Raw genomic sequence first — 20,718 nt, 5'->3', positions numbered from 1 at the left:
CACCTTTACTAATTCTGGAAATTTTTTATTTTTTTTATTTTAAGTAAATAGTGATATGGAGATTTTACTGTTAGGTGATATGGTAAGAATAATAATTATGGAGTATTTTATCATAGATTATTCTGTATCATTTTAGGAAGTTTTAAAAATACGACAACGTTTCTTTTTATGCGCGTATGATTTCTCTTTATCTTTCTTCATCAGAGTCATCATTGTTTCTATCTTTTATTCGATTTAATCTTTTGATGTATCTGTGTTCCCCCATTCAATGTTGCAATAATACGAGAACGGATGAACTAAGGTAGTAGTCTTTGTGGAAACCAATACAAAGATACTACAGACACGAAAACCGTGTGATAGATAGTCAGATCTATGTAAACACATAACAAATGAATAAAAGTCGCTTGTATAAAAAGTAAAAAAGCATTTTATTTTATTTTTTAATGGACATGTTTAAATATTGTAGCAATTAACTATAAAAAGTTTCACAATTTAGGGTACAATTGTATAAGCTATCTATCATTAGTTGAAAGAACATTTTTTTATATCTTTAGTTTTAAAAAAGTCATCAATTTGTAATGTTCACATAACTCTAAGCTAGAATGCCTAAAAGGATCCATATTATGGGGTTTAGCAGATAAGTGTGCACAATAAAAATGTTGGAACTTTTTTTCTACAATAACATTTTACATTTCCTATTAGAATAAACAACTATGTGCCTGTTAGGAAACCTTGATGTATTTAGTTAATCAATTTTAATTATCCCATGAGAAAATTTTCTTTACACAAGACTTGAGTATACTTAAAAGTAGGTAAAGTATCTTTATACAACCAAGTGATTAAAAGGTTGGAAAAGTTAATGAGAATATAGGTTCCTATGGACAACTTTTCTTCCATGGAAAACTTTATCAGATTTGTTCCAATATAATCAAAAAGATTGATGGAGCAATTCTTTTGACAAACAGAAAATATCAATTTTATATAAATAGAAACCAATAGAACCAAAGCATAAATTTTCTCTTGCCTGATTTGGGGCTAGGCTAGGGTTGTGTTTTCCAATCAATGTTTGTCAAAATCACTTTTTTTTTATGTCAGTGTCAGTATTTTTTATGCGGCGACAATATCGTAGTAAAAAAATAAAAAGACTAGTAATGTTGATGCCCAAAAATATATGCATAATTGCCATTTATTTGATTGATATTCATTAATTTTACTTGTCATAACTGAGGATAAATTTACGTTTTACCAGAGAGCTTTCTTAGGGCTTGTTCTAATTTACTGAACTGAACTGAATTGATTGGAGCTGAACTGATTGAAGCTGAGCTGAAATGAACTGTTTATGAAAAAAGGAAATTAGGAGTGGACTGAACTAAAATTGGAGCTAAGCTGAACTAAAATAAAGTGAAATGAAATCAAGCTGAAGAGAACATGCCCTTATTTTCTACTTTAACATTACCTTAACATTAATGGAGGTTCCTTTTTCGGGGCCACGATATACTTGGACTAACAAGAGACTTGATACGGGTTTGATTATGGAACGATTAGATAGGGCCTATTGCTCACCGCAATGGTTTTATGACTTTCCGGAGGATCATGTTTTCCATGAACCTATCATTGTTTCGGATCATGCGGCCATCATTTACGATTCGGATCCTACAACACCAAAACCGAATCAGCCTTATCAACTCGAGAGTTGGTGTTTGAAAAATCCGAAAATTATTAATTTTGCTTCAGAAATTTGGCAGGCGGAAGTGAGGGGCTTGAATATGTTTGTGCTCACTACTAATCTTAAGAGCTTTAGACATAAAGCTAAAAAGTGGTGTTTAGACAATAAACAAACTTGGGGATTTAATTGGTGTCGAGTTACTTCGGAGCTTATTCAGGAGGAAGGTGCGGTCACTACAGTGTCGAAGTGGCAATTTATGTCAACTCGGAGAACAGGATGGTTCCTCAATGCAAAGCGGAATTTTTATACTGGCAGCAACGGTTGAAAAACAGGTGGGTGAAGTATGGAGACTTACCTACTTCTATGATGTTTAACCGTGTTAAGCAACGAAGGAAGAGATGGGAGATCGTTACACTACGTAACGAGGTCGACGAATGGATTACAGGGCAGGAGAATATTGCTGCTCTAATTTAAACGAATTTGGAAAAAGTTTTTAAACCAGATAAAGGCTCTTTGGGTAACAGGGATAACATTGCAGGTTTGATCTTGAGGGAGCTTGATCTCCCACATTTGGACGTAGAGATGGCAGATGCCATGGTGAGACCATTCCTTCCTTCTGAAATTAAAAAGGCGGTTTTCTATTCATCACTTGAAGTCTCCCCGGGCCAGATGGGATTATTGCAGAATTCTTTCATATTCATTAGAACATTGTTGGGAGCTCGGTTATAAAAGCGGTTCAACATTTCTTTCAAACAGGTTTTCTCCTAAAGGAGCTAAATGCCTCTCTCCTTGTGATGATTCCCAAGGTGGACAGTCCGGAGATGGCCTTAGATTTCCGTCCCATAAGCCTGTGCAACACCATTTATAAATGCATTGCAAAGTGTCTGGTGAACAGGATGAAACTGACTCTGCCGACTCTAATTACTAATTATCAACATGCTTTCATACCAGGGAGGTACGTGGAGGATAATATCCTGTTAAGCCATGAACTGGTTCATCATGTCAATACTAGTAAAGCCAAGGTTCTTATGGCAGTACTTAAATTGGATATGTCAAAAGCATATGATAGAGTGGACTGGGATTTTCTTCTACAAGTTCTCTCTGCCTATGGCTTCCCGCCGATCTGGGTTCAATGGGTGTCTCAATGTATCTCAACGGTCTCATACAAAACCATCATAAATGGTAGGGTTTCTAACTCCTTCACCCCTTTATGTGGACTTCGTCAAGGAGATCCTCTATCCCCTTACATGTTCTTGTTTTGTATGGACATATTGTCAAGAATGCTCCTACTGGCGGAAGATATTAAGTTGATTAAAGGTGTGCGGGTTTCGCGAAGAACTCCGTCCATATCTCATCTATTTTTTTGCAGATTATGCTATGCTCTTTTTTAAGGCAACTCAGGATTCTTGCCAGGACATTGTTTCTATTCTGTCAAGATTTGAGAAGGCTTTGGGTCAACAGCTAAATTTAAACAAATCCTTTGTAAAGTTTAGCCCGACAATTTTAGACTCTGAGAAGATTGTGCTCAAGGCTATTCTTCGGATAAATTCTGTTGACAATTTGGAACGTCATCTTGGGGCTCCAATTGATTTTGGGGTTAAGAAAAGTGATGCCTTCCGTTACCTAGTAGATATGGTTGCTTCGAAAATTGTTACTTAGAGCAGCCTAAGACTTTCTCAAACGGCAAAGCTAATCCTTATCAATACGGTGCTGATAGGTACCTCTTCTCATGTCATGAAATGTTTTAAACTCCCTATCTCAATTGCTAAATCGATCGACTCTTTAATTGGCCGCCTCTTTTGGGCTTCAAACGGGGTTAAAAGCATGCACTGGGTCAATAGGGAAACCTTGCAGAGGCCTAAGGGTATGGGTGGACTGGGGGTTAGATCTATAGAGGCCTTAAATGATGCCTTGCTTTTCAATCAATCTTTTAGAATGCAGTGCAACCCCCAACTCCTGGTGTCAGGGGTGTTAAACAGCGAAGGGAGTTGCTTCTTGAGTACGGGGAATTTGGCTAAGCTTAGGACTGGAAGGCCTTCGTGGGGAAGGAGGGGTCTCCACCAATCTGCTACAAGGTTTACTAGTGGCTTCGGGTGGAAGGTTGGATCCGGAGAGAGTATTAGATCAGCAGGGATGCCTTGGGTCAATGGTAGAATCCCTGTTCTACGGTATAACCAGGTCCTAAGAGGGGTGGGAAGAGGGCTAATGAAGGAACTGATGGTCAGTGGCTCCCTCTCATGGAATGCTAGATTAGTCCGAGAAAAGTTCGAGTGGGGGAGTGCCAAGGAAATCCTAGATATTGAACTCCCGGAACAAAGGAAAGAAGACTTCTTGTACTGGTTACACCATAAATCGGGTAAGTTTACTCTTAAATCGGGGTATGCTTTTCTCATGCAGAATGCTGGGGATCCCTTTTTGATTGATAATGGTAGAGACTTCTTTAAAATCTTATGGCGTCTACACATTCCCCCCAAGTGGGGTCTTTTCTTGTGGAAACTGGTTATGAATGGGCTAGCGGTGAAGGCTAATTTGCATCATAGAGGGGTTAATATTGATCCAGTCTGTGATTACTGTGAGGGGGACCTAGAGGATATACAACATTTCTTTCTGTTCTGCCCTTTAGCTCAACATGCTTGGAGTACGTGCTCTCTACGTATCCAATCAGATCTGGATGAGTCCATTTCACTGCGACAATGGATTTATAAATATATCCTGCTGTTTTATAGCAAGGATGGATTACAGAGTGACAGGTTAGGGGAGTTTGTCACTGTTCTGTGGAGTATCTGGGCCTTTAAGAATGCTCGAGTTTTTAAGGGTGAAGAGGGGTCTTTAACTCATTTCATGCTATATTCGGAGACCACAAAGGAGTTATATGTGTTTCAGGATAAGCAGGGTTTTACCCCGTGTGAAATCTCAGGAATCATGCACTCAGACCCCCCTCCAGGATTTATTCACTCTTCAATAGGACAACATGATTATCATTCAACTAGACCTCCGGACGAGGGGACAGGGATGATAGTGGTGATCGATGGCTCTTGGCAGAAGCTCTCAGGAAATGCGGGATTCGGTTGGGTTGTCTATACGAAAGGGGGGGTTTTCCAGGAGGGTGGAGGCTCCTATGGCAGGGCAATTTCGGCGCTACATGCAGAAGCAGTGGCTCTCCTAAACGCTCTTAAATGGGCTAATTCTAAAAGTTGGGACAACATTGTTGTTTTTACAGATTCTTGTGAGCTTGTGGCGATTCTTTGCAGTGGGGTACCGGCACCCATTAGTAGTCATTGGACTTTTGAAGGTATTCGTCAGTGGGGCCTTAAATTTCAGGTTTGTGTAATTTGGAAAGTTGATAGGGATCGTGTAAAAATAGCACATGACATAGCTAATAGTTGTAGAACTAATTTGTCAAGCTTAGTAACGTAGTCCTATCTGTTTATTGTGATGTCCAAAAAAAAAAAAAAAAAAAAAAACATTACCTTAACAGTTAAAAAGGAATAAATTCCATACTATTTTGAGCATTGTGGGTAGACTATTGAACCACAAGCTCAACCTTCAAAAGCAAATCTTTTACTGAGTCCCCTACATTATACTCCATTCTCCATCTCTCCTTTTTCAGATTTCCCCTTGAGAATATTGCTCGGTGATGACTCTAATTAAACCTCTTTGTTATAGGGAATGTTGCGACTTGTCCACTTTCCAAATATAATAATGTTGTCATGCAGCTGCTAACCTATACACAGGAATACAGGATATAGCGAATTCGAATAAATGTTTAGTTCTGTTGGTTTTAATTTCAGAAAACAGACATGGTCACTGTTGGTCTCAAATCCCTCGTACCTTTCTGCCTTCCCTATCCTCCAGTCTACACAAGCGGAATGAGATGCTTTGGAATAAAAGCACGAACAAGTTCTGAAATGACGCACTTATCCCACCCCTCTCTTCTAAATGACAGGACATTACATGTTCGAGAATCAGATCCTACCATAAGAGTTCTGTGAAGAATGGAAATAATCTTAAATCGTCTAAACCTGTGCAAGTGTGCAACTTTGAGAGTGAGAGGCCACACCTTCACGAGAATCATTTCAAGAGGGAAGTAGCAAAATGCAATTAAAGAGAAACGAAAGAAATCACAGAGGAAACATGGTCCAACAAGCCTGAAACTTCTGGTGTGACCGACAAACAACAAGCATCAAAATCTGAATAATGCTCGAGTAAAAGTAATTTGTCTACTGTATAGCAGCAAGTTCTAGTGACCACAATTTGCAAACCTAACCCCCTCTCTTATCTAATTATATCTCCTAAATGCTGTGGAAATGACTTAGCCAGGGCCCAGAATGATCACATAGCCAGCCAGCATATGACCAAATCGATGGCAATTGACAATTTGCATCATCATCAGAAATTACAATAGTATTATAAGGGACCTAAAAGAAGGGGAAAGATTAGGTAAACAGGCCAAGATATTGTAGCAGTAAATCACTCTATTCAAAGAGGTAACTTCCCGATCCTATTGCTTTCCCCACATGTAGATTGTAGTATTGCGCTTGTACTTCTGCCGTACTTATCCTAAGTGAACTATCCCGGAGAATAAGCTAACTTGAAAGAGATAATATGAAACTTCAATTATACAGCTTGAAAATCATTCCAAACATTGTTAAAAATTGGCAGAAATGAGAAAGGAGTTTCCATCTCATGTAAACTACAAAACAATGTTTATCCACTCAATTTCAATTTTTATTGAGATTACCTCAAAGGTGAGCATACAGAGCTACTCAGCTGAAGAGCAAAATATTATAGAGACACTAGTCCACAATTTCAAAATTAAAACACTTAGCAGTACAGAATTAACATATTGAAGCAGCACTAGTAATCTTTGTTCCCAAAGTTCTTGCACCACATCTGTGATGGAATGGAGCGGACAGGCTGATGAGGTCGTTGCTGCAGAAAATATAACCATCAGCAATTCTACAAGTGTATGGTATATAAAGGTGACATAAATAAGCATATTTTATACAGCCCTCTTTCTGAACAAATAAAAGGGCTATCAAATGTCAATACTGCCTATATTAATTTAAGGGATCTCTATGTGACCGAAAAATACAAAAAATATTATGCAATCATTTAAAGACATGAGATGAGACGATGAGTCCCTAATATTCATTTTTGTAATTGTATGATAAGTTCCATTACTCACTGACAGAGAGCTGCACTTAAATTCTACTTCGTATAAGAAAGAGCCCAGAAAAACGGCCAAGGGGTCAAACAAAGCAAAAGGCCAAATCTTGAAGTTGGGGTCGACTCCCACCTCACCTCTTGGTTGGGTGGGAATTTTGTTTCTGAATCTAAATCCCAGTGTCCATCCATTGCGTTGGATCCCTCATCCCTGCTCTATGGCCTCTAACCACCCACCCCCCCTCTCTGGGAAAGTTGTCTTCTCCAAAGCCAAATAATTAAATTTTTTATTTAGGATGTCTACGAGAAACTAACTCCAACATAATGTACCAATTTGGTCAAGATATATCGTAAAGCTTGGAAACTAGGACAACCACAAATAGTCGGCATAATCTTCCTTATTGTTTCTGTCTCAATAGTTCAGATAAAAGAAGCCTAGACATGGATCAAGATAATGGTTGCAAAAGGTTTGCAAAGACACATCCCTTAAAGATTTAACAGGAATAAATTACCAGTTTTCAACAAACTAAAGATTATTGTAGAGTGCCTTATGATTTATAAACTGCCTATTCCAAGTCATATCACTAAGTATTATTTTGTAAGACGGGCAAAATATGGTCAAATATCATATTCTTCTAAACTTTTACTTTTCTTGCTTGGGAAAGAAATCAAGGTAGGATGAGCTGAGAGGCACAGCCAATTAGGTAGTAGAAAAGCATGCTTTTTTAATGACGGATTAAAGGTGCAAAGGGTTGGACGTTTGCTGCATATCTGAAATCCCAAGGTCAAAATGTCTAGAGATCATTTCAGAAAGCAGACTAAGCAGCACTCAATTACTCATGTATATAGATGGGTGAGGTAATACTATAAGGTGATACTACAGCCAGTAACATGGATGACTAGAGGTTAGTCTCAACAAAATGACTTTCTAAACTTCTTTGTTCAAACATTCCATCGCATTCATCATATAGTATTTAAGACCTTACAATGTAACGATAACCTGATCATAAACTAATTAACTAGCTAAAACACTAAAAAAAGTTTACCCATTCTACTAATACATCATGCAATAACAGCAGTCTAAACCTAAGCTGTTGTTGCTACCTATTTATGCAACTTCTACCAGCACTACCATGTTAACTAGGATAATTTGTAATAAACTACTACGTATAAATTGCACCAGTGATCTACATTCCTTGTTTCTCAAAGATCTGCATATAAAAATTGTTCGCATAAATAGTGCATTAAACCTACAACTATGCCTGGCTACACACCTCCCTTCACATTTTACAATCTCTCTAAACAAAGGTTCTCCGATACTCCACTAATCTTTGACAGCACCAACTACTGCTTTAAAACCGATACATATCATACTAGAATCTTGGCATTGATTATAACTAAAAAAATTGGCCACATCATACCAAGTTAAATTGCCTCCATCATGTATACAAAACCATTCTATCCAGTCAAGGCATCTACATTTCATTTTGAGACATTTAAGTCCTCAACACCATAAGAATGGCATAAGTCCATCCACCTAGCTTAAGCCCTTCAATACATAAATTGCCCTGCATAACCCCCATCAAGTATACAAAACCATTCTACCCCGTCAAGCCCTCTACATTTCATTGTGATACAGTTAAGTGCTGAAGTCATTAACATCATAAGCATGGCGCCCATAAGCACATCCACCTAATTTGAGCCCTACAACTCATATAAGATACCTAGCTTACTCCCCACCCAACTCCAGACCCCACCACCAATCCCTTAATCCCTCATCAAGAATCTACATTTCATTTTGAGACACTTAAGTCCACAACATCATAAGGAATAAGGATGGCATAAGTCCGTCCGCCTAGTTAAAACCTTTAAAGTATCAACTCGTATAATTGCCAGCAGGCCAGCATACTCCCCTTCCCCCGCCCCTTCCCCAAGTTCTCCCTCAAAGAAAATAAACATCAATCAATCTCAGGGGAAGTACTAATTCATCCATCTGAAGGGATATTAAGGTACAAGTGTAATAATAAGAATTCTATTCAGTGAGTTAACTTATGCATTTACCATCACATCTTTGAAAGTGGATGCTTACATAAAAATCGAAGCAGAGGACTCCTTCCCCATCGCACCCGATTCTCCTCCAGCCTCTCCCCCCCCCCCCCCCCCCTCCTCCTCCTCCTCCTCCTCCTCCTCCTCCCATTTCTGTCTATATTTTACTATTACCATAACACCATTGAAAACCAACAAACCCATCAAAAACAACAGTAACAAAAACCCATTTATTTAGACTCCCCCAACTTTACTTTATCATAGAACACTCAAATTACTTGCAAATTCAGAACATAATTAGCATTCCATTCATTGAAATTTCATATAATTGGCAACATTTTTGAAGATCAATCACTCTAATTGCAAGAAAAATCAATGGGACAAAAGAGACCTCAAGCTGAGCAGATTTCATGGCAATGGGAACACAAACGAGGAAAATGCCGGCAAGAGCGAAGACGGTATTACGACGCCAATGCTTGGGACGGCAATTGGGCCCACCTGATAAACTCCACACCTTCGACCTAAAGTCTCCTCCATCGACATGACCACCATCTCCTCCCATTTCTCTCTCCTAAATTAATCTGCAAAATACCTGTATTAAAATCAATCAGATCAAATTAAAGACCGAATCAAAACCCTAGATTGATTAGAATGTGGAAATCAGGAACCCTAAATTGGAAATCATAGATTGAAAATACGGATTATAGGAAACTTGGGGAAGAAAGAAGTGATTGCGATTGAAGGAGATAGGAAAGAAGATTACCTGAAGGCTGAGAGAAAAACCCAAAAATTGATGAATGAGTTCAGTTGTGTTTGTTCACTGCGCTCACCAAGTTGAAGATGGAGCTCTACTATTTGAGTCTCTAAAATAGATTTTATTGTTTTTTTTTTTTAAGAAATTTTTGTTATTGTATTTAATCAATTGAAAAAAAAAAACATTTCTCATAAATTAATTAGAAATTTTCCGTTTAGTATCCCTCCATTTCATCATGTTAGTTCCATATATTATTTTTGGGCGTTTCAAAAAAAATCTACCCGTATTGAATATGTTTCATTTTTAACTTAAGTTTTTTGGAATTAATTGGTTGTGAATTAATGACATGACTCTAAGCAAGAAATCTCTACCTTGAATTATGCATTATGACTTATGTTTTTCCAAAAAAAAAAAAAAAAAAAAAAAAAAAAAAAAAAAAACGAAAAACTAAGGCAAGCTAATTATAAATTATTTGGTACTTTAATGTTAGATTCCAAATATTCTTCTTTTCCTATTTTATGTGATTGATTCCATATGGAACTAACATTATGAAACGGAAGAAATATCATTATACTTTGGGTTTTTCGATTTGTACATAAGGGATTTGTGGTCCTTTTTCTAATTTCGAAACTTTTACCAAATAGATTTTTGTGTGAAACAAATCGAAATATGTAAATTGAAATAATTTTCTTGCACTAAATTGAGGCATTTTAAGCGTCATTTTGCTAATTTCGACTTCAAATTTGAATTTTAATTAAGGACTTAAACTTCCCTTTAAAACCTTAACCGAACAATTTTCATAGCACCGGAAGATTATAAAACAAATTTGATGGAATGTTCCAGTAGAGAAAAAATTTAAAAGTATATTAATACCATGAGGAATTCAAAAAGAAATTGGGTACCAAGTGAATTCCATGCAAAATGCGGTCAATGAATTTTAGACACTTTCAAAGGAAAACTTAGGGTATAAGGGCAATATAACAAACCTCACTTGCCAAATCATCATCAATTTCATCATGTAAACCCCTCACCCAACAAATCTATTGTCAAAAAATAAATCAACGGTTGGCATGCACAGTATATGATTGTCTAAACAATAATTAGCTTAGACACTTGTAAAATTTTTAAACATTTAAAAGGAAATAAAATTGGTGTTTCCTCTTCTTTTAACTATTATCGACAAGGTGATTTCATAAGGAGTATGGAGGTGAATCTTGAGCAAAATTTTAGCAATATTGTTTGGAAAGACTACGGGTAGTCTTCAATGAAGTTTTGGATATCAAAACCCACTTTAAGGGCTCGTTTGGTTGAATGTAGGAATTGCAAATTCATTGAAAAATTGATTTCCCATGAAATTGAACTTCCTAGGAAATTCTAAAAAGTGTTTGATTAACTAAAAAAAGTGGAAATTACCATGGAAAGTTTCACTTACCTAGGTCTCCCTAGGTAATTAACTTCCCCCATTTTGTATTTTGTGGGAAATGGAAATTCATGGGAATTTCTACTTCCCATGAATTTGTTAACCAAACAACTTCAAAGAATTTCTATTCCTAGGATTTCCAACTTCCCATGTTTTTCTTTGGCAACCAAACAACCCCTAAGAATATACAAAAGTCCAAAAGTTGCTAAACAATTTCTTTAAAGGCATTTCCTTGTAAGAAAAAACATCCACAAAAAATATTATCCTCCAAAATGATAATTTAGAGTTTTGGCAATCAAAAAACAAAATATCATAAATACATACATAAAAATGTATCTTCCAAATTTTGTCGACTAGTCAATGAGTTAAAAGTGTCAAAGTTACACCATCTTTGAATGAAATAGGAACTATATTGAGTGTGTTAACCAGCTTGTTAATGTCCATGGATATATCTGTTGGTGATTTCACACCGCGATCAACCTGAAATATAATAATTTGTTTATTATCTAATTAAAAACATGAATCCAATAAAAACAAATTAATACAATTAGAATCCGCAAATTAAATGTTATCTTATTCTGAATACCAACCGATGATGCAGACACGAGATTGATCAAAGAAGTGTCATATCCTCTGATCACCGCTACAACTTTTGCCATTTGAGCGCGGGAAACTCTATCCGGGCCTCCAAGATTTAATAGTAATTGCATTGGAGTGCCATCTGATAAAATAAAGAATCTATTAAGTTTTATGAAAATTTTATAACAAAATTTCTAAAGCATAAATTTACATTTATAATACTTTGAAAATGCATCTCAATATAGAAAACAAATTTCTCACCTATGACCCATTTTTTTGTTAGAGCTATAATAGCACCCACTACATCGTTGATGAAAACTGGGCTGCGAAACTCATCATAAAAGAAGTCCACCTTGTTTCCTTTAGATAATATGTCATCAATCCACTGTATCACAAAGGATTCAAGATAAATACACAGTGAAGGAGATGTATATATAGCTTGTAAAAAATGTTCCCAAATTATTATATTAATTAAAATTTAAAAGTGTCTCTGTCATTGCTAACCTCTATTTATGTCCAAAATTAATAGTGAAATTCCAATTAAGGAGATATTGTTTGCGGACCATAGATAATGCTACTTCTCAAAATTGCAAAGTTTGAACAGTTTGAATTAATAAATTCTTCTGCTGCCACTTTTGATCTCCCATAAGTGTTCACTGGACAAGTCTTGTCTTCTTCTTTATAATAGGACTTGGTTCCTTCATAAACTGAAGGCTAGAGATATCAACAAAAGACAAATGACACCAGAAAACTAAAGACAAGTGAAACAAGTAAGCTAGATTTGAAAATACTGTTCACTTCAACTAATGTTCAGTTACACTAAACACAAAATTCATTAGAGCAATCGAAACAATCATACTCTTCAAGCACAAAAAAAAAATGATACTCCGTAAACAAGAATGCTAAACAATGCAAGTAGCATACCCTTTAAACTCGAACAAAACTTAACAGAAAAATAAAAGGCAAGTTGAACATTACAAAAACAGTTGATTAAAAAATATCAAAACAAGTCTCTCAAAGTTAATGTATACGAAAATGTAATTCCATCACATTCTCTAGATTATACCTTGATCAGTTGAAAGGTGAATCAAGAGAGTTTCTTTCTCTTTAAAACTCGATATCCAGCTGATAAGAGGCTTTGGCACATTGATACACATAGCAGCAACAGGATCAGCCTCACACGCCCGAGGTACCGAGAGTGCAGCACAATTCACAACCACATCTGGCTGCCATATCAATATCATTTTAACTAATATCAATACTTCATCTACCAAAATTCATTCTTGTTAATAATTACAGCAAATATAGTATCACATTCATAATTAAATTGATGCAACTCAATATAGAGCAAATTCAAATGAGTGGTATCATAAAATTAAACTGAAATTCAGAACAACATTGCCCTCAATATGAAACAAGTTCAAATTAGTTGTATCATAAATTTTATTGAAATTCAACTACATAGCAACACCACAACATAAAATTAATCATAATCAACAATCTAAAACAAAATTGGCCTTTATACTCAATGTGAAGCAAGTTCCAAGGAGTGGTATCATACAATTAAATTGAAATTCAACTAAACAACAACAACCCAACATAAAATTAATCATAATCAACGATATATAACTCCGCTAAATTTACACAAACAAATCCAAATAGATATGATTCCAAATAATTAACCAACCATTGCCCTCATATATAAAAACAATCAGCAAATTCAAAAGGGTATTATCAGAAATAATCAAACAATTAAAATTGAGTCGGATATGAATTACCTGACCGAATGTATCGGTAATGAAATCGAACCCATCACCAATGCGCAAATCAAGGGGAAAAGAGAGTGATTGAGGGAGAGCATGAAGTAAATCAGAAGGAGGGGTCGAGCAATAAGTGAAAGCAAGATCATAAGAAGATGATCTTTGGAGATTTGCAAATGACTGGAGAAGATGCTGACCCAAGTACCCTGTTCCTCCTACTATCAATATCCTCTTCTTGTTCATATTCGATGAATAAGTTGGTTTTCTGAACAGTGGACGATAACTATCCGACTGTGGAATTTGTGAGTATTGTGTTTGTGACTCTGAAATGGGTGGTATGATTGTGATTAATGGACCACTAGAATATCAATCAATCAATCAATCAATCAATCAAAGCCTTAATCCCAAAAGTGGGGTCGGCTAACATGAACCAAATTTGATTATTCCGTGTAGTCATCAACATAAATCTTTCTCCTCCATCCCTTACGATCCAAAACTTCATCCTCACGTAAATCCATGCACTTCATATCCTTCCTCACTCCTTCCAACCAAGTCATCTTTGGTCTCCCTCTTCCTCGTTTAACCCCTCCATGGTCCCACTCTTCCACTCTTCGCACCGGTGCACCCTCGGGTCTCCGTCTTACATGTCCAAACCAACGCAGACGATTTTCCCTTAATTTATCTACAATGCCCGCCACACCTACTTTCTTGCGAATAACCTCATTTCTGATTCTATCTCTTAAAGTGTTTCCACACATCCACCTTAACATGCGCATTTCCGTAACCTCCATCTTTTTAATATGCTCTTTCTTAGAAGCCCAACATTCTGTACCATAGAGCAACACTGGTCTTATGGCAGTCCTGTAGAATTTTCCCTTCAACTTTAAGGGAATGCTGCGGTCGCATAGCACTCCCGTGGCCGCTCTCCATTTAAGCCACCCTGACTTAATCCTGTGGGTCACGTCTTGATCAATGTCACCATTCTTCTGGATGATCGACCCTAGGTACTTAAAACATTCACTCATGGTCAAATCCTTTCCATCCAAACTCACCACTTCATTGCTTGTCCCCCTCTGAGTGCCAAAACGACATACCAAATATTCAGTCTTACTCCGACTTAGCTTAAACCCTCTAGATTCCAACCTTTGCCTCCATTGCTCCAACTTGACATTAACCCCATCCTTAGTCTCATCCACCAAAACGATATCATCTGCGAACAGCATACACCATGGAACCTCATCTTGAATTGGTCTAGTTAATTCGTCTAGAACCGTTGCAAAAAGAAAAGGGCTTAATGCAGACCCTTGATGCAATCCGATTGTAATAGGGAAATCTTTTGTCAACCCTCCGCATGTCCTCACATTTGTTGACACATCCCGATACATATCCTTAACTAGAATATGAGAGTAATATATTCATCTCAAAGGTAATTTAACACGTACTCCGTACTTTCTCTATGATATGTTGGAATGAGAGTTTGAGGATTAAACTATTGTTATAAAGTAAAGAGAAAACTTAGGATTTGAAAAGATGATTACAAAGTAAAGAGAAAAATGAGGGTTTACAGAGTAATACTATTTTACTGTAATATGTTGGAATGAGATTTTAAGGTTAATGAAAATGATAAACTTTTAAGTTTTCCCTACCTTATAAAAAGTAGGAGATTGCTCTTAGGAATAGTGCACGTCAGCACGGACCATTATACCCCTCAAAATATATGTTTACCTTCTTAACCTCAAGTGTAATTATGTAATTTTTCTAAAGACCAATTAATTAATTTGAAATTAAAGGAAGCATGGAATAATAAAGTTTAAAATTTCCTATATTTAATGGGGGTTATGGTTCATCAACTACATGAATTAGTCACTAGAAAACGAAAGGTTGTTGCTTTAAGTGGGCATTATTTTAAAATAACTCAAACGCCTCAACTAAAGTTTAGAACATTGCACAACTACACAATATCCAACACATTTATCGTCTATATGCAAATAGCTTTAATAAAATATTATACATAAACTAGCATAGGACATAGAGATTAGAGAACATCGATAATAATTCTTCCTATATCGCGCGCGTTGCAATCCCTAGTTAACCTAAAATTTAGAAGATTACAATATTATTGGTCTATGTTACAAAAAGATAAGAAATTTTGTACAAGGAAATATATCCATAATCTACAATAAAAAAAATCCGAAATCTATGATAAGAATGTAGTTGCATTTTCTTTGTTCACCCTGTAAAACAAAGCGATAGAAAGTTGTACATTAAATCTGGATCTAATATCCAAATATTAAATCTTAAAAAGTTAGTGAAAATGTTCATAAATTAATATCTTGTCGCAATATGGAGAACCTAAGTATCATTATCAGTATTTATCACACTTGATGATCAACATTTTAACCTTTTTATCACACTTGACTTGACGATCAACTAAAAATTTTGTTAAGTATTTTACAAAAGTGCAAATCAAATCCAAAAGACCATATCCAAACCCAATAGAATCATTAGGCCCCATTTAAGTAGTCCAGTAAAAGCCCAATAAGAAGAGATATCTGGCCCAAACAAAACAAGAGTATAAAAGCAAAAACAAAGAGATGAACATTTGACGGCGTACAACTCATAAAACCCTGGAAATGAAGATCTAACAACCCTATAAATTAGCAAACAGCATTTCTTTTTTGGTTGAACTCAACGTTTTTTCTGTTTATCATTCGAAAATTTCTTCTGTCTTTTATTTGATCTTGAAAATTATTATTATTATTATTATTTTTTTTATATTTATGAGATCAATTGATGAGATTTTTACTGCAACACTTTGAAGACCAACAATATGATAATTTACATGATTATCTTGCAGTTTAATCTTCTGATGATTTCGGTTTTTTTTTTCGATGTTAATTTGTAATGGCTAATTGGTTATATGATGAATCTAGGGTTTATTTAAGCTACTATATTTTCAATGAATTTTTAATTTATCAGATGTTGAGTTTGTCAAATTGGTTAAATGGGTTAGCCATTGATTTCTTCAGCTTTCTTTTTTTATATAGTAGACGTCAATGATAAAAGTACTTTTGTCCAAAAAAAAAGAAAAAAAAACCCCGAGATTAAGCCAATGATTTATTGACTGATTGCAAGAAAATTTATAACAATTTGGGGTACTTGTTAAAAAAAAAAAAAAGCAATTTGGGATACGATAGAATTAAGATTTTGATTGAGAACATGGTTTATTTTTTAAAAAAAAAAATTTCAGCTAAAATGAGAAATTTTGTTTTTTTTTTTTTTTTAATAACGATATTTTAATCCATTTATTTTTTAGATTAACTTTAATTTAGTTAAGGATTGATATTACTCCGCAATAATAATTGTTTAATAAAAAATAAAGTGACATGTTGAGTAGGAATAGTGGTGAACTTAACATTAACTTGGTATAAGAATTGTGCTTGCTTGTGTTAAACAACTGCGGACACTAGGACTGTTTGGATTAGTCATGGTATATAGCGCAAGTAAGATGCTATGAGAATCACAAAGTAGATCATTATGCTTGTTGATGGACAATCACGGTATAAGAATTGTGCACTTTTGCTTGTGGTTAAACAATCACGGACACTAGGACTGTTTGGATTAGTCATGGTATATAGATAGCGAGTAAGATGCTATGAGAATGACAAAGTATCATTATGCTTGTTGATGGACAATCGCGGATACAACATACAAGAGCTTCCAAATTAATCACTCACTTGGCTCATCTATGCCTCGTGGCGTAAACGGGAAACAAAATGAGGCTCATCTATGCCTGGTGTAATCTGGAAACATGCTATTACAATTTATGAGGCAACAAAGATTGATAAGCATTAGCACAAAGGAATACAAAGGTTTACAAGGAATTGCAAAACCTACATAAAGACATAAAGTCACAGTAATATACGAAGTATATACACTGTACAGAAACGAGTCGTATCTAACTATCTATCTGACATCCTGTAGGCTGCAAGAATGATCTTCAACATTAATATGCACGGAAGATTGGTTACACCTTACACTTTTAACTCTTGTCTTACAGTTGGCCGAACATGGATGAAGAATACTTACAAACTTGGAGCTACATCTTCACATCTTTCAGCTAACTTTGGTGAGATTCGGGATTTGTCGATAAGAAACTCAATTTTCTGGTCATCAGGGAAAGAAGAATTAAGGTAAACTTAAAAGTAGAACATGCACAACTGATACGATTTACTGAAGCAAGTGAACACATGCATATCATCTTGTCAGTCAACCCAAATAATCAGAAAAAATCAAGATATCATGGAACTTTGATGATGCCAAATTACTGGAGGCAATTTCAAATCTGATAAGTGTAAAACCTCAAACTCAAATCGCTAACTTCATAACTACAGATAGAGGATCAAGGAAACTACATACCTTAACAGATTGATCCACTTTGTCCAGTTTACTCAGAAACAGCTCTTCAGAAACCATTCCTCTGTGCTCCGTAGGCACAGGAAATGAAGAATTTTCAGCCTGTAATTGCGCATAACAAATGCAAGGATAGTAAGAAGTAGTCAACTTTCATGGAAGTTACATATCACATTATCACCCCAGTTATCCCGTCATTCTTCATAAGCAAATATTTTCATTAAAACATATTCATGGTCATATAAAAACATAGCAACTCGATTAGTCTTCAGTTTGACTCTAATATTAAGAGACATTACTAACATTGGTGCCATTTATTACTATATATTTTTGACATAAATTAGGCACTGGAGAGACAGATAGACATCATGTTCGGTTCATTGATGCTGAAGAAAAATTATAAGGTGTCGGTTCTCAAGGTTTTGAGTTAAGTCAATTATGTTATCGTCCCATTATTGACATACCTTCCACTTCTTGGATAATGGTCTTGAAGAAGCAAGTCTCTGATTTAAAGATGACATAAGGTTCATCTTCTTTCCAGCATCTCGAATAACCTTTGAAGCTTCTGTTATAATTACCTGTTGATAGGACACACACAAATCCATCTACTTAGTCCTTAACATCACTTTGTCATAATGATACAATGTAAACCATGCAAGAGAACAAAGTTGCTAAATCGTATGAATTTTTTTCTTTTGTTATAGGGGATCAAGGCAAGTAAAAGGCGCAACAGTTACAAGGAAGCACGATAGTGTGCAGTGCCATACCTTCCGCAAAAGTCCTGGATTAGATATCCCTTGAATCTGCAGTTCATCCACAGGAGCAGACTTACCACGAGATATACTCTCCACTCTGAAGGTGTGTATACCAAACACAGACTGTAAGCAACCTAAATATATAAAGCAAAGTAAGTGAACTACATGCATGAAAGCAGCAAACTATCAGGGATTTCATAGTGGATTAACATTAATTCATTTCTTCAAGCAAGAATGGTTGGAGAAATATATACTCAGTCAAGCATTTCTTGGACATTAAACTATCATGGTTTAGAATTCAAACCTTGTTCTATAATTATATCAATCACCAAGGACAAAGGGACTCGTGTCTCCGTTGTCACCATCTTCCAACAGGGTACATATGAAGGTCTAGATGCCTGTCAGAACAGAGTTCAGCAATGTCAAATATACTTCCAATCCCTCCTCAAATAAATCCAGATGTACAAGTTCAACCTAATTCTACCTTGTAGACAACTTCAGCTGGCGTAACATACAGCTTTCGGGAGGAAATATCCTTCTGAAGCACATATCTTCTAATGGGCAGAAACAACAACATAATAGCCCCAACTCCCCAAGCTAAAACCAACAGTAACGATATCGAAAGCCATATGATAGTTTCATAGTTAATGTAATTCTTTGCAAGTTCGTCAAAGGAAGCCATATATAAAATCTGGCTAGAGCTACCTCCTCCTTCATCCTCATCTACTTCTGATTCGTGGTCCGGATACAACACCTCATTCAGTGAGCTATACACCGGAAGACCATGGGTACGCCCCAAAAACATCTTTTCCTCTTAACTAATAGCAAAATCAATCAAATATCTGTAGCAGTCTGAAAGTAAGTACTCTTATCATGTCACTCCAGTGTGAAATTTTTATTCCAGTAATTCATTCTCATTAAAAACTATAAAGAGCTACACTTTAGCAACATAATCATCAAAACATATAATTCCTGTAATGTTTTGTGAAAATAATTATTGAACACGTCCAAAATCGAGCATAACAGGCAATTTTTAAAAGAATTTACATCTGCAAGTTCCTCATATAGTTTATTAACTACTTCACAGAAACTGTCAATTAGCCACCAAAAATACAAACATATAGAATACTATAAAGCAGCTCAAATACAAAACCCAGCAAATTTTATACACAAAAAAAGGAAAGAAAACGACTTTCCCAAACAAAATATAAATTTACCAACCTACAAACAAATGTTTTAGGTAATTGTCCAGTAATTTTTAATGCAACAACCACAAATCCTAGAATTTATAGCAGAAAAATCAGCTGTTTTATGTTGTTCTGCACCATCTTAATTCGTGATTATAATTAAAAAAAAAGGGATAATTTTGAAAATAATGAAAAATTTATCAGGAAATATAAATAAATGCGTTGCTTAATCGGTACAGTAGCAAAATTAAATGAGTTCCCAGCTCAAGATTTTAAAGCGCATTGCAAATAAACTGCGAATTTGAGACTGAATTACATGAAATGAAATTGGGTTTTAGGAGAGAGAAAATCATACCTAGTTCAAAAGTCGACAAATTGGGAGATTCTGATGTTGTTGGAAGAATTTGGAATTTGGGTTCACTGTTTGTCTTCCCCTGTGGCCCTGTGAACGCTTGTTCTAGAATTGTAACGAACTTACGAATTACCAGTCGTTTGCTTCCTTATTTCTTTCTTAATTGTTTGTCACAAATACTCCGTATCTTTTTTCGTGTACATATATATGATTTATAGAGGATCGATAACAACCAATTAGGTGTTGGTGCAGTTCAAAGTTGGAACTGCACTTGGGAGTGAGGATTGCGTGTTCAATATTCCGCAACAATAATTGGGATATATTGAAACCTAACCACCCAAATATAATCTAGTCCCGAATCCAGATTAGCTCAAAGGATAAATCGGGTGGAACACCAAAACTTTTATACTCGTAGTCAATGTGATAGTTGACAAGTTTTTATTTTTTTAGTAACCTGTCAAATAAGACGTGTACCCCTCATTATATATATTGTGAGTAGTAGATTTGCAAATAAACCCCATTAAAAAAAACTCAAAATACAAGAAGATATGAAATCAAACTATGTATTAAACTTTTTTATGGATTGTATACACACACGATTCTAAAGATGCCCTTATCTC

At 35.6% G+C, this 20,718-nt stretch overlaps 2 protein-coding genes and 1 long non-coding RNA gene across 5 annotated transcripts; all 3 read right to left on the bottom strand.

Moving 5' to 3' along the window:
* Positions 1–6,262: 6,262 nt before the first annotated feature.
* Positions 6,263–9,774, bottom strand: LOC145585698 (uncharacterized). 2 transcript variants are annotated; one of them, XR_014100708.1, is made up of 3 exons: positions 9,642–9,774; positions 9,270–9,470; positions 6,263–6,598 (listed from the first exon to the last, which is right to left on the bottom strand). It is a non-coding gene; the product is annotated as an uncharacterized LOC145585698 (long non-coding RNA). The 2 variants fall into 2 exon arrangements; XR_014100709.1 differs by having other exon boundaries at positions 9,270–9,459; positions 9,642–9,656.
* A 1,530-nt stretch (positions 9,775–11,304) lies between these two features.
* LOC145585697 (uncharacterized) lies at positions 11,305–14,582 on the bottom strand. Its single transcript, XM_081642407.1, has 6 exons — positions 13,410–14,582; positions 12,698–12,857; positions 12,176–12,338; positions 11,893–12,041; positions 11,643–11,773; positions 11,305–11,532 (listed from the first exon to the last, which is right to left on the bottom strand). The coding sequence occupies exons 1-6, from the start codon at positions 13,632–13,634 to the stop codon at positions 11,410–11,412; spliced, it is 951 nt and encodes a 316-aa protein (XP_081498533.1). The 5' UTR covers positions 13,635–14,582; the 3' UTR covers positions 11,305–11,409.
* A 2,512-nt stretch (positions 14,583–17,094) lies between these two features.
* Positions 17,095–20,261, bottom strand: LOC145585696 (uncharacterized). Of its 2 annotated transcripts, none has more exons than XM_081642405.1 (7): positions 20,102–20,261; positions 19,044–19,411; positions 18,864–18,957; positions 18,572–18,693; positions 18,269–18,382; positions 17,811–17,909; positions 17,095–17,557 (listed from the first exon to the last, which is right to left on the bottom strand). In XM_081642405.1, the coding sequence occupies exons 2-7, from the start codon at positions 19,362–19,364 to the stop codon at positions 17,477–17,479; spliced, it is 831 nt and encodes a 276-aa protein (XP_081498531.1). In that variant the 5' UTR covers positions 19,365–19,411; positions 20,102–20,261; the 3' UTR covers positions 17,095–17,476. The 2 variants fall into 2 exon arrangements, with proteins under 2 accessions (XP_081498531.1, XP_081498530.1); XM_081642404.1 differs by having other exon boundaries at positions 19,044–19,401.
* Between the last annotated feature and the right edge of the window lie 457 nt (positions 20,262–20,718).

Source organism: Chenopodium album, chromosome 16, assembly GCF_948465745.1.
Source record: "Chenopodium album chromosome 16, dcCheAlbu1.1, whole genome shotgun sequence".
Classification (NCBI taxonomy): Eukaryota; Viridiplantae; Streptophyta; class Magnoliopsida; order Caryophyllales; family Amaranthaceae; genus Chenopodium; species Chenopodium album.
The sequence above is the reverse complement of the archived record's forward strand: the minus strand, read 5'-3'. Positions and strand labels throughout refer to the sequence as shown.